Source organism: Empidonax traillii, unplaced genomic scaffold (genome assembly GCF_003031625.1).
Source record: "Empidonax traillii isolate 1590-97213 ecotype Southwest subspecies unplaced genomic scaffold, ASM303162v1 scaffold221:size740363, whole genome shotgun sequence".
Lineage (NCBI taxonomy): Eukaryota > Metazoa > Chordata > Aves > Passeriformes > Tyrannidae > Empidonax > Empidonax traillii.
This window is the reverse complement of record NW_020955414.1, coordinates 646,992-660,325: the sequence shown is the minus strand read 5'-3', so window position 1 is coordinate 660,325 and position 13,334 is coordinate 646,992. Positions and strand designations below refer to the sequence as shown.

Sequence of the window (13,334 nt, the reverse complement as noted above, 5' to 3'; positions counted from 1 at the left end):
TAACAGATTAAAGGTTTAAACAACGGTCAACGCCTTAGGCTAGGCTACTCTGTAACACTGCTGTGAAGAACAGACTGACCTGTGCTTGCAGCCATGTTATGAGCGTTTCCCTAATTAGCTGCTGCTGGACTTCAGTAAGTTCAGAGTATCTGAAACAAAACATATTGAGATTAAAATACAACGGCTTCATGACAAGCGCCAAGTAAGGCAAAAACTCTTGATACGGCACATAATGTTGCATGTTAACATAAATGGAAGGTTCCTAGCAAATGAATTTACAAAGCCATTTGCATATTAAAATTTTGAATGAAAGACAAAAATAAGGAAAAAATTATTTTTATTTTATAAATCCATATTAATGGATTACATTTTGAGGTACTACTGCCCCCTATATCAGAGTAGGAGCTTGAAACTTCACAGGAAGGGTGCTCTATCAGCTCTAAACAGGACTTAAAACCCTGACAAAAATACACATTTGACCATACACTGTGGGGAGAATGAAGAGACATCTATATATGCTCAAATTTGTTTACCGCAGGTGGAAGACTGTCAATAGTGAAAAGGAAGTCCTTCACTGATTTGACCTACAGTAATTTGTTATCAGACATATGTCAAAAACCCAAGCAAACAAGTAATTCTGCTTTATGTCACATGTACATTTTGGGAAATTTTGACATTATATCCAGCCCACCTCAAATACTACCCATACAACACCTTCCTAACACAAGCGAAGTTGAGAACACTCTCTTTGCAATAAAGCTAGCTATAGGTCTGTAAGTCCTTATCAGGAATGACTGCTGAATAGGACTCCACTGTTACTCAACAGTCTTAGCTAACTATTCATTAAAGAGAAGAAAAAAACAACCCCACTGAAAATGCTCCAAAGAAAATAAGCAGCAGGAGACCAAGAGAAAACATACTGCAGGAAGCAGATGACAAGAATGGAACAAGCAGAGGAAGGTGGACAGTAAGGTAAAATCAGGTAAATAAAATCATAGAAAATTAAGTCTTAAATATTTGCAGTCAAATAGAACTGTAAAAATTAGTCACAAAATGCATCTTATTTTTATCTAAACCTGACCCACATGTTCAGTGTATTGCAACCAGTCATGCAATATGCTCAAGTCCAGACAAAAAGAGTCCAAAACAAGACAGGAAAAAAAAAAAATTCCATGCAATGATAATGATATTCTTTCAAAGTATTTTCCCTAAAATTACAATTCTATGAAAATACCAATCAGTGAAAAGACTATTTTCTCTTAACATCTCTGCCATGGTTATTGAATGAATAAGGCTTTGTCTGAAGTCTGGGAGTCTGTACTGAGCAAGGCTGCTGCTTGCAGGACTCTCTTCTGCAAAAATCAGTGAGTACAGAATAAGGCTTGAAATTCCAGAAAGGAATGGCTAAGTAAGTTTCAAGAAATCCTTGGTAACTGGGTCTGTGTTGGGCCACACACAGGTGTTAGACTAGCTAAGAGTAAAGTGTGCTGCTTAAAACCTCTCCCAGGAAAAAGTGAAGAAATACAAGAAAGTTCTCTGGACCAGATTACAGCCACCTCATCAACCATGAAAAGACAACAGATACCATTTTATGTGCAAGTAAAATAAAAAGGGTGGTGTCAAGAAAGATTACTCACTTGAACTTAACTTGATGTTCCAGGACTTGAAAGCAGAAGAACTTGATATGATCATCACTAGAAAAGAAAATTCTGTTACTGGTAGCAATATGGTATGCTTTCCTGGGAAGAAAAAAATTCCTCAAATATTACAATAAGATTGCCCCTTTGGCATATCAAGAATAACTTGATAACAAGAATAACACGCAAAAAAAAAAAAAGATGCCGCTGCTGTTAATTCAGAGCAAAAATGAAAAAATCTTGAGCAGTTAATCTGCTAGAAATGAGCAACTGTAAACTGATATTTACACTTGACATTAGCCTTTTTTTTTCTACAGTCACCTATTTGTTTTGCTTTGATTTCAGTAATGAACATTCAAAACTACAATACTGATTGTATCCTGCCTTTATAAAAATCTGCCAGGCTTGAATACTATGTTTGAGGTCCGCTAGTACACCAAGTGTAAGTTGTACACTGCATCTCAAAAATCAAAGGTGAAGACAAACTGAGGTATAGATTAGGACGGTACATTATGCATGCTATATAATCTATACAACTTTATCTTATTATCTAAACATTGTAACAATTCTAATGTATTTTTTTTAAAGATTATAAAATGCTGTTTTTTAATATAGTGTTGTTTTGTTAATTACTGCACTATTTGAGTCAGAAATTTTGATAAATCATTTACAAAAAACCATTCACTATAAATTACTGCTGTTATTCAGGAGATATGCCCCCCTCAATTTCCTTCCAACCTGAATTATTCTGTAATACAGTGACAACCTAGTATTTTTTATGTAAATACACAGCCTTTAGGCTAGTAGATTAATATGGAGTTTAACTTATACATTGTTCTTCCTTGAAACGCATTATACAAAGGCCACAGATCAACTATGATACTAAAGACAGTATGAAGATCATATTAACTTTTAGCAATTTATAGTTTGTCTAACACACTGCACAGATAAATCTCAGCCACGCATATTAGTAATGAAGAAATTATTAACTACATTACCTGTATATACTCTGAGCTAACGCTTCTGCACAGACTTGCCAAGCATCCTGAGATATCTTAAGCTGCTCAAAGTAGGCTAGTGCCTGCAAAAAATTATTTTAAGTTTCATTTAAAAAAAGAACAAAGCACACAGCAAGACAATTAATTTACACCTGGCCTCATATTTAAACAGATCTCCTTCAAAAAAACAGAAGTATTTGGACACATTCAAGTATTTATATGGCTCCTCAATTACTTTAATACAAGACTGTTTTTTTCACCTAATATCATAGGTACCCATTTTCACTTCACATTCAACACAAATAATTTTGTTACTTATATACAAAAGTCATAGAATCAGAAATGCTGAGGTGCAACAGAACCTCTGAAGACAGCTGACTAGAGAAACTTGCTCAGCGCCTTTCTATTCAGATGGAAGTTCACATCCAAGTTAAAATTACTTCCACAAATTCCAAAGAGTAGGTGATTTAGATTTTCCACTGAAAACAATTATTTTTGTTATACCACTTTGCCTGTATCCAACACCCCAAGCTTAAGAAACATTCAAACACTGGTCACTTGGACAACTGTCAGTTTAGGAATCTACTACAGAAATCAGAAAAAACTTCTACTAAATTTTAGATAATCAAGTTGCTTATCAGAACTTCTAAATAGCTTTGGACAACAGGTAATTTAATTCAATTGCTTTAAGATTCAGCGTGCCCTGTAATACAAAACAGTAAAGTAAGTTATGAAACAGAGATTGTAATTATTCAGAAATAAGTTCTAAAATAAGAATTTACTTCCTGTAGTTAGTAGTCGTGATTTTCCTAAACTTAACAGTTTTACTAGAAATGGTTTGATACTTCCTTTATGTTACACCTTATGAATGAAAAGGTATGTCCCTTTCTGATATGAAATGTTTTAAAACTGGGCAGACTGCATAGTTAAAAGGTCAATAAATCTCTAACTCTCAAATTTTTGTGAAATTCTACTATCAGCACACTAAAGATTATCTATATCCACCCTTCCAAAAAGGACAAATACTCAGAACCAACACACTTAACAGGCTGCTTAGCAATACTGCGTCAAACCACATTTGTAACTTTCTTATACGTTCCAGGATTTGTTTTATGAACACAAAACCATGGTATTAACATCCTCATTTCTGACAGATTTTACTGGACATTCTCTTGTAGACAGCTGAATCAACTTGGTAATCAGTAAGCAGAGATAATTACTGAATAGCTATATAAATAGTAATGTCTTTTCATAGGAGCATCTCTTACAAAGTAACTGTTACCCACGCACCAAGACTACTTTCTTAAACTACGACAATACAAGCTGCACTACAGTTGAAACAAGACATTCATTAAAAAGACACTAAAGCTAGGTAATCCATCAAAATAATAATTAAAAAACACGTCTAAGAATCAAAAGGGCAATTTTAAGCAATCTGTTTTCCACAGCTGCTTTTCATTCCATGAGAACATACGTAAGGAGGTGAGCAACAAGTACAAAGAACTTAAAAGACTTAAAAACTCTATGCATGTTGAGTGTAACTTCATTGAATTGATAACATACAACCCTCAACTTACACGTTTGCAACGTGATTTCGTATTATACTTGCCACCACAAACCCTATGCGTTGGTTAACAGAAAAAAATCCCAAACACAACCCCCCCAAAACCAAAAAAAACATGAAACTTTTGCACAAGAACAGCAACCCCAGTTACTAGAGAGAAAAGGAAGTTAATTACATACTCTTTGTCTGAATTCTGCATCAGCATTTGGGTTTAGCCCTAAAAGGGCTTGTTCATCCATTTCTACTGCTATACTCTTTGTTTCCTGCTCCTAACTGGTTTGCCCACTTCTTCTAGAGGGGAAACTACGATCATCTGCAAATAGAGAAAGAGAAATTTTATTTGCTCAGCAAAACAAGAACAATTAAAAGCAGGACAGCAGCAACCACACAAGTTTTCCCAGAAACTCAAACACACAGTATGTACTCCAACTGAACATGAATGCACATACTTCTGATACAGATATCAGAATTTTAAGTCCTTTAATCAACTTTTCACAGTACTATATTTCTTACTGCATAAGGGAATTTTTAAGTTTCCATATATTTCAGGTCTCTTGAAAAGAGTTAACATCATCTGAATTAACAGAGAAATGGCATGATGTGTACAATTCAACTGAAAGGCTTAAACTCAACTTTCAAGCATGCAGAGGTTTCAGCAAGATATGACATAAACAGAAATCTGCTACTTAAATGATAGACCACAGTATTTTTTTCCCCACCACAAACTCAACTGCAAAAAAACCCTCTACTCATCTCTAATATTGTTAGGATGCCTCATAATCCCCTAGAGGGGCAAAGCTGTTAGGAGGTCTTTCTTCTAAAGTAAGTACACACAACAGAAGTGTCTTAGAAATTAACCACAAAATACACCATACTGAGTTTTTAACAAAGTTTCCTGTTCCTCCTAACGGGTGCAGATTTACTAGCAATGATTTTTATTTAGAAAATTCAGTGTAAAATTAACAAGCAAGCTATGCAAATGTTCTAAAGATGACATGCCTCTTCAGGCTGTTCTGCAATGCTCTGGTAAAATGTAGATAATTTAAAAAAAAATTAAAATAATCTCTGTCAAACTGTAGGATGCCGTTAGACAACAAGAGGGGACAAAAACCCATCTATCCTTCAAATTCCTGACCCACCTCCCCCCCCACACACGGTAACAGGCCTTGTTACGTAAGTATGTAGGAGGTAGGGGAAAGGAAGAGACGACAAAAGGGCTGTGGTTTGAAGCCGCCTACATACCCATAGGTAGTACTTCTAATTTCTTAGTATTGCGTGTCTCCTGCATGCTCTACTGTTCACCCTCCCCCACGGGAAGAAAGGTGGCAGTGACAACTCACAACAAGCAGGATTGAAAAGGAGAGCCCCAAATTTAATGTAGTGACAGACTTTTCTATAAAACTCAAGGCAGAATACACTATACCAAAGTGCATAATGAAAAGTAATTTAATAAGTAAAATTGAATTCATACAAAAAAATAAATTGCAGGTTTCAGCCGCATAGAAACCAGAAAGTCTGGAACAAAGAGATGATTCGTGGCAAAAGAAGCCTCACACACTGCCTTAGACAGTGATTCCCCTCGGGCAGAACCTTCAGGGATTAAAGTTGCTTTGCCAGGCCTTCTCCCTCCACATTCCCAGCCCCCAGTCTGTTTTCCCCATAATCAACATCCAGATCATCCAGATTAAAATAAAGGGAAACGATTTTTTTCCAATAGTATCTCGTCAATAGTTACACAAGTAAAACTATTTATTATACAGAAGCATTTTTTTGCACATTTACCTGCTGATATCACTACGTTACTACCTTTTGGACAGATCAAACGTGTATTCTCTTCACCTGTTATTGCTAATTTTATAAATGCTACATGAACATACTTAAAATTTCAACTTCTTTTCTAAAGAGTAACATCCTGACGACCCACCTCTGAAAGACAATTGAGATAAACTATCTGAATGAGCCTTTTGAGAAAGCTAATAAAATAACTTTTCATGCCTCATGGCTTTACTTAAGCAGATAACTTTTCCACCACAAATCTATTTCGCTAGCCGGATACACCTCGAAAGCAAAGCTGAACTGTGATTTTTAATAGTACTCACAGTTCACAAAATCCATTGCAAAATGCACTCAGCTATAACATCAAGTATGTCATTAAAGCAAGTTTTATTTATAAAAACAATCAATAACATTAATACTTAATATGCAGCTCTGTAGATAGTATTGTCTTTTTTACTTAGAGATAATTTTTTTATTAAGCAGTACACCATGCTGGGTGGAAAACTCATCGTAATATAATTCGGAAGGTGCAATTCCTTATCAAGGAAGTCATACAGGTACGTCTCATAAGGATACTTCATCCTCTTTCACTTACTAAATACAGAAGATGCATTTGCTAGTAGAGATCGTTTTCATATGGGAAAGCCAGGGGGGGGAAAATAAAAAGGCAACCCACTTTGCCCAATTAATAATGCAAATGTGGTCAAGGTGCGTAACTTCGGTCCAAATATGCCCCCATAATAAAAGCATTCAAAGCATTTTAACTACAGGTGCTAAGCACAGGAGCAATTAGTAATTAAAGCATACTTAATTTGCAGCACTCGTTTTAGGTATTTACAAGAGTGTGATAGCACAGGGGGAGCCTGTGATGTGCCTCATTTGAACTCCCTCAAGTTTTCTCTCTAATAAAACAAAGACAACAAAATGAATCTTTCACAATTTTTTTGCTCTGTTTTGCTTGCTGCAAACCTTGAGCGTATTCTTAGGGCTCTAGAGCCTTCATGCCGACCGAACACGCGGTTGGAGCGAACAGCTGTGTAGCTGTTGCTACTTCGAGAACTTTTCAACCGGTCTAGAAACTTTTTCTTTCCGTAAGTGACATATTAGCTTTTCATTTCAGGCACATTCTTACTGGCAGGAATTCCCCTTGAGGAGCAAGGCCTCCTTGCCCCCGCCCCAAATTCGGCCAGGAGCGCGGTCCCCCCTGCCTGGAGAGCCAAACGCGGCTCCGCAGCCCGGCCGGGGAGGGCGATCGCGGCATCCAGCTCCGCGACGCGGACGCCGGGGCTGCATTAACCCCCCCAGCGCCGTCCCGGGGCCGCTGCGAGCGACCAAGCACAGGGCTCTCGCGGCGGGGATCCACCGCTCCCACCGCGCCGGGACCGGCGGAACATGGAGGTGCGGGGAGGTCCCTCCCTCCCTCCCGTCACGCTGCGGTCGTACGATTTCTTCCTTCCCCCATCAGAGGGACGGCCACGGAGACGGCAGCTCCCGCGAACGGAACCGCACCGCAGGGTACTGCGCATATTAGCAGAGAAAAACACCGATATTTTTTGGCGGCTCCCAGAGGGCGGGCCCGGCGGGGACCAGTTGGCTGCGCCCCCAACAACCCCCAGCAGCAGGGCCGGGTGGGCGCGGAGGCGGCGGTGCCTTCCCCCCGCGCCTCGGAGCCTCTCGGCCGCGGGGGAGGCAGCGCCGGGCTGAGGGAGGCGGCCGGGGGACTCGCGGGAGCCCGTGGGCGCCACCAGCTCAGCCCACACCGCCCCTTCCCCGCCGGGCTGAGTCACCCGCGCCGCGTGTCGCGTCCTGCCCGCGCCCCCGGCCCGTACCTTCCTGGTCAGTGCTCCATCGCCGCCGGCTCCCGCCCACCCCCGCGGCTCCACGGCCGCCACGAGCACAGGGAGCGGGCCGGGCCGAGCCGCGCCGCCTCAGCTAGCGGCGGCAGGAGGAGGAGGAGCGGGACCTCCCCTGTCGCCAAACCGGCCGGGCGCGGCGCACGCCGGGATGCGCCCCGGCCTCGCGGCTCCCTGGGAACCGTAGTCCCACCCCCCCCCTTCGGTACGGCCAACGCTGCTGTAAAACCGACAGCACCAACGGAATAAACCGGGACTGCCCTGCCAATCGCGCTGTGTCAGCAGCAGCCGCAAGGCCGACCGGGTGGAGCCACCGGCGCGAGCTCCGCAGTCGCAACCGGAGCGACTTGTTCGGGGAGGCGCACGGGGAAGGGCCCGGGCTGGCGCGGACTTGCCCGTGAGGAGCGATCCCGCAGCTGTCCGTACATGTGGCACTGGGCTCTGCGCTGAGGGCTCTGCAACGCAGTGCCGCGTGCGGGGCTGGGCGTGATCAGGCGCCCGCAGGACCCGCTTGAAACCGACCTAAACGGGAATAACCGCAGCAAGACGCTGCAGCCATTTACAACCCGTCCCAGCAGCGCTGCTGTTACAGTATCTTTCAACAGTATAAAAACCCACTCCCGGCCCGCGGCTATGGCAGTACAGCTCTTCAAGGCGTGAGGCGCCCAGCTTTTGAAGACCTTCGCTCGCCCCCCGAGCAGAGCCACTGCCCCCGCACGGTGCGCTGGGGACGAGCGCCCGGCGGGACCAGCCACGAAACAGATCTCGTAGAACTGAGTGCGGGGAGGGTTCCGCAGGGGCAACCTCACGGTAGCCCCAGGGTCACTCTGCGCGCCCGGCTACCGGTCCGAGGGGAGCGCGGTGCCTCCGCCTGCAGCCTGCCTGCCACGTCCCCCGCGGCAATACGAGCAGAACCAGCGGGAGAAGGAGTCACGCACAGCCAGGCCGCCCATTCGGGTCGGCGGGCACGGTGCCCAGAGGAGGGCCCGGGGCACTGGGCAAAACAAGCGCCGGCCGAGCGGGGCCACGCGGCTCAGCGGACCCGGAACCCCCCGCGGCCAGCGAGACTGACAGCGGCGCCCTCCAATCGCGCTCTGCAGCCAGCCAATGGGCGGCGCGCACGGCCGGGGGCGGGCCCGGAGCTGGATGAGTGACGTGAGGCGCACGCGGCCGTCCCTTTCCTTTCCTGCGGGCCGCGGCGGAGGAGCGCAATGAAGGCTTCGGGCACCGTGAGTGCGGGCCGGGGCGCGGAGGGCACGGCCGGCACCGCGGCCGGGGCCGACACTGAGGCGGCCGTGGGCAGGGCAGCGGCGCCGGGTTGCGGCGCTCCAGAGCGACGCGTGCCTGCCCGTGCGGCGCTGCCCGGCCCGTGAGGAGGCGCGCGGCCCAACATGGCGGCGGCGCCGCTCCCGCCCGGCGCGGGCCCGGATCGGCGGCGGCTCCGCGGGCGGATCCGCGGGGAGATCCGCCCGCACGGCGCGGCGGGCTCTCTGTGCCCCTGGATTGAGCTGTTCTCGCCCCGCTGTTCTTCTGTAGAGCCGCCGATCCCGCCGCGGGGTCGGCGCAGGGCGGGCGGGGTGCGGCGGGCGCAGTGGTGGCTCCGCGGCTCACTCATTCTGCGGGCCGCCTGTGTTTCGTGTCCCTCTAGCTGCGGGAGTACAAAGTGGTCGGGCGGTGCCTGCCCACACCGAAATGCACGACTCCTCCTCTGTACCGCATGCGGATCTTTGCTCCGAACCATGTCGTCGCCAAGTCCCGGTTCTGGTACTTCGTCTCTCAGCTGAAGAAGATGAAGAAGTCTTCTGGAGAGATTGTGTACTGTGGCCAGGTGCGTGATTAAAAGCCTAAAAATGTGGGAGGTTCTTAAGGAATTCTGGGTGGTGTATGTGAAAGGAATTTACAGGAATTGCTGTTATTGGGGTGAGACTGAAATACACTTCGCCTTCAGTTCCTGTGAAAAGGAGTAACACATCCGTTTTTTTGAAAGTGGTGGTAAACTAAATAGGTATTTTCCAACACTTCAGAATTATGAACCATGTCACTAGTCAGTGCTGCTGTCTTGGATTTGCTTTGCTTCGCTTCATTGGGCAGCATACCTTTTAAGAGACATCTGGACATTCATAATAGTGGGAGAGTGGACGTTTGTATGCTTGTTCTTCTCTGCCTTGGTTGTTCCTGCTTCAAGAGCATTTTTTAAAGCTGAAGTCTTGTATTTTTCTTTCCATGATGAATTAGTAAAACTACAGTCTGAATTGCCCAGACATAAATCCAGTTATGATGTTAAAGGGAAAGAGAGCAAAGTGTTGGTTTTGACAGTAGAACTTAAAACAGTGATTTTGTAAGAGCTCTAAAATATTTATTCTTAAAACTCTAAAGTGGTGATAAAGCTTTGTCTCTAACCACTTTCACGCTCTTCTGTTATTCCAGGTATATGAGAAGTCCCCTCTGCGGGTAAAAAATTTTGGTATCTGGTTGCGCTATGATTCTCGTAGTGGAACCCACAACATGTACAGGGAGTACAGAGATTTGACCACGGCTGGTGCTGTCACTCAGTGCTGTAAGTATCTGTAAATGAGGTATAAAACGATAGCATCAATATATAATAGAAGATTAAATCTCAAACTGAGCATAAAGCGTGCTTAGTCCATGATAAGATAACTAAAAACTCTAGAAAAATAAAGTAGGGGCTTGCCAAAAAAATCTGTAGTTGTTAAAGTATGTATATGTGGAATCTTATTTGTTACTAGTCTTTATACAGTTTCACTGACTTAAAATATTCCCACTTCATCGTGGTGGGACTTTCTACAATTCTAGTAATGAGTTTTACCATACAAACTGAGAGTTAACGATCTTTTAAGTGCTACATGTATTTCTTGCACTATATGTATTGTTTTATGACAATCGAATATATATATTGCCAAGTCTTGTGGAAAGAATATTTCAGATTTCATGTGGAACGTACTAGCGTCAATCCTGTGGAGAGCAAGTAAATTAAAAAAAAATCACAGGAAAAAAATCTGTAATCTTTGTTACTCCAAGATCTCATTGTCTCAGTTCAGGGAGAGTTAAAGGTTGACCTGATTTCAGTCTGTTTTGTGAAGTACTTGAGGGATGGACCATTTCTATAGCTGATGCTGTTGATATTTTACTACACAGCGTTATAAACACAACAGAATGCACATAAAAACCCAAAGAATATTGTTCTTAATAATGATATTCTTGTCATGTGTGCAAATATTAAATGTATCTTGTCGCCTTTCAAAAGCTGAAGTGCTGTTGAAAGTGAAATTTAAGGTTCTACATTACTTTACAATGATCCCTGTTATTTAACACACCGAAGGACTGCTTAAGAGACCAGGAAACTTATGTATTATGATACAGTGACTGATACTTATATGTTCAAGAATACCTATGGCAGGTAAGTTTTTCATAGGTATGTTAGGTCTTCATGGGAAATGTTGTAAGCACAATAGTATTTCAATAGGCATATCTTGTGGAAGTAGCTATGGACATCTTGATTTGAAGGCAGTGATTTGCACTGCTGCAGGGAGGAATTTTCAGGTAGCCCTTGCACAGATGGCTGCCTCCCGTTCTGAAAGCCTAAGCATGTGAGCTGAATATCAGTTTCTATCACTGGTCAGTTTCAAGAAAAGTCAAGATATCCTCAGGTCTTAACTTTACTCGCACCTTTCAGTAATGATACTTCAGTTTTGACTGTGAATCAGAGAGACTTTTTTTTGTGCAAAAAATTAAATAGTCCCACCTATATTTCTTCTGTACATGTGTGCCTTCTTGAAATAAGGCAAGAGTAATAAAATAGCACTTTCTGTCTGGGAGGAGTTTGGTAATGAGTTACTGGAAGAATTTGCTGCTGCTCGTTGGTTCCGTGATATTTGTACCATCACTTTACATACTAAATCCAGTATGATTTTAACTAAAGTTGATCTGAATTTTAGAAAGTCATAGGTGGCATTATGAACATTTCCTGAAGAGGCATTTGTAAGATTTTTGAACTAAAAATGTCCTTAAGATTCATTTTTTAATGAGTTCTCTTGTATCAGACCGTGATATGGGAGCCCGTCACCGTGCCCGTGCTCACTCTATTCAGATCATGAAGGTTGAGGAAATTGCTGCCAGCAAGTGCCGCAGACCAGCCGTCAAGCAGTTCCATGTAAGTGAACCAGCACTGCCGTGGCTGGTGGGTCCTGGTCTGACACTGGACTGGAAGAGGGGAGCTATCTTGTCTGGTACATGTTTGCTTTGCAGACAGAAATAGGGAGGGAACCAAACTGGTATGCAGAGCTTTACAATTACGATAAATTATGATCAAGGCTTCTAAAGCTAGAATTCTTTGGAAGAAAGTCACAATAAAGTGAATGCGTGTTACAGTGCAGAAAACATGCCTCTAATGGGCATTTCTTTAAAAAAATGCAAAATTTAGGCATTTCTCCTAAGGCCTATGAAGTATATCTAATTTGTGGATGCATTACTTCTCTGTAAGTTATTCATGGAATACGGCTTGGTTATTTATTGCAAACTGATTTCTTTTGTTTATCTAATACCTCAGTTAACATAGAACTATTTTTTCTTGCAGGATTCTAAAATCAAGTTCCCTCTGCCACACAGAGTTCTGCGTCGCCAGCACAAACCACGTTTCACCACCAAGAGACCAAATACTTTCTATTAAATACAAAAACATGCCATCAACTCTGTGTTGCAATAAAGGTCTTATTTGAACCTTTGACTCCCAGTTGTCTTTTGGAGACAGTGTCCTGACTCTGTAGAAATCTCCCCCCCTACTCTTTATTTTCTGTAAACCATTGGCAGCCTACTATTTACAGCTGTGATTGTCTTGAACAGGTGAATGTTTCACATGCTGATTTAAATTACCAAAATACCCCATCAATAAACCAAATTTTAATAAACAACATTCCGGGTAAGAGAAGTTTTACTGAGCAGCTGTACAACCCTACATGCATCTTGTCTCTTCGGCACACTGAATAAACAGTTGAATTCAGGAAGAAGGCAGCACACATTCTGGTGCGCGGAATTCAGACATGTCAACTTCAGTTAAGCTGCTTCAAATTTTAAGCGTTTAAAGCTAAAACTTTGGTTCTAACCTGAACCTTTTCAAGGATGTTACACACTGCTCAGAATTAAGTAAGCATACAGAGGTGCCTGGAAATGTGACAGAGGGCTTAGGCAGACTTACCTTTGTTATTAGATGACTGAAAACTAGGAAAATTAATTTTTAGATCCAACCCCAATCCTTAACGTGTAAAGCCACAGTAAAAAACTTGCAGGCGCTGTGTAGTTAATTAAGAAAGCTGTTTCACACCTAAAGCCAGCGTTTGCATCTGATGCCTGTTTTCAATGAAAATGTTTACTGAACAAGAGGCAGTCAGCTACTTAAGTTCATTCATGGATCTTTCCGTTGTTAAAGAATCGATACAGTGCTTTGGGTGCCAGCTTAGAAACCAAATGCTGGTGCCGATAGGGTGCAGGG

General features: G+C 43.3%; 2 protein-coding genes and 1 non-coding gene across 6 annotated transcripts in view; 2 read left to right on the top strand and 1 right to left on the bottom strand.

Annotated features, from left to right (window-relative positions):
• XPOT (exportin for tRNA) overlaps positions 1-8,856 on the bottom strand; it is a 28,602-nt gene extending 19,746 nt beyond the window's left edge. For 2 of the 4 annotated variants that reach the window (XM_027887753.1, XM_027887756.1), the window contains exons 1-5: positions 7,805-7,936; positions 4,379-4,512; positions 2,636-2,718; positions 1,638-1,694; positions 80-149 (exon numbers count right to left, since the gene is read on the bottom strand). In XM_027887753.1, the coding sequence (XP_027743554.1) occupies positions 80-149; positions 1,638-1,694; positions 2,636-2,718; positions 4,379-4,438 (270 nt within the window). In that variant the 5' untranslated portion in view covers positions 4,439-4,512; positions 7,805-7,936. Of the gene's footprint in view, positions 1-79; positions 150-1,637; positions 1,695-2,635; positions 2,719-4,378; positions 4,513-5,441; positions 5,546-7,804; positions 7,937-8,766 lie in introns of those variants that run through there. The other 2 variants (XM_027887754.1, XM_027887755.1) reach the window with 2 other exon arrangements.
• A 114-nt stretch (positions 8,857-8,970) lies between these two features.
• RPL18A (ribosomal protein L18a) lies at positions 8,971-12,572 on the top strand. Its single transcript, XM_027887761.1, has 5 exons — positions 8,971-9,057; positions 9,477-9,656; positions 10,256-10,385; positions 11,890-11,999; positions 12,423-12,572. The coding sequence occupies exons 1-5, from the start codon at positions 9,040-9,042 to the stop codon at positions 12,513-12,515; spliced, it is 531 nt and encodes a 176-aa protein (XP_027743562.1). The 5' UTR covers positions 8,971-9,039; the 3' UTR covers positions 12,516-12,572.
• On the top strand, positions 11,002-11,133 carry LOC114059400. The gene has a single exon (XR_003571655.1). It is a non-coding gene; the product is annotated as a small nucleolar RNA SNORA68 (small nucleolar RNA).
• Positions 12,573-13,334: the final 762 nt, after the last annotated feature.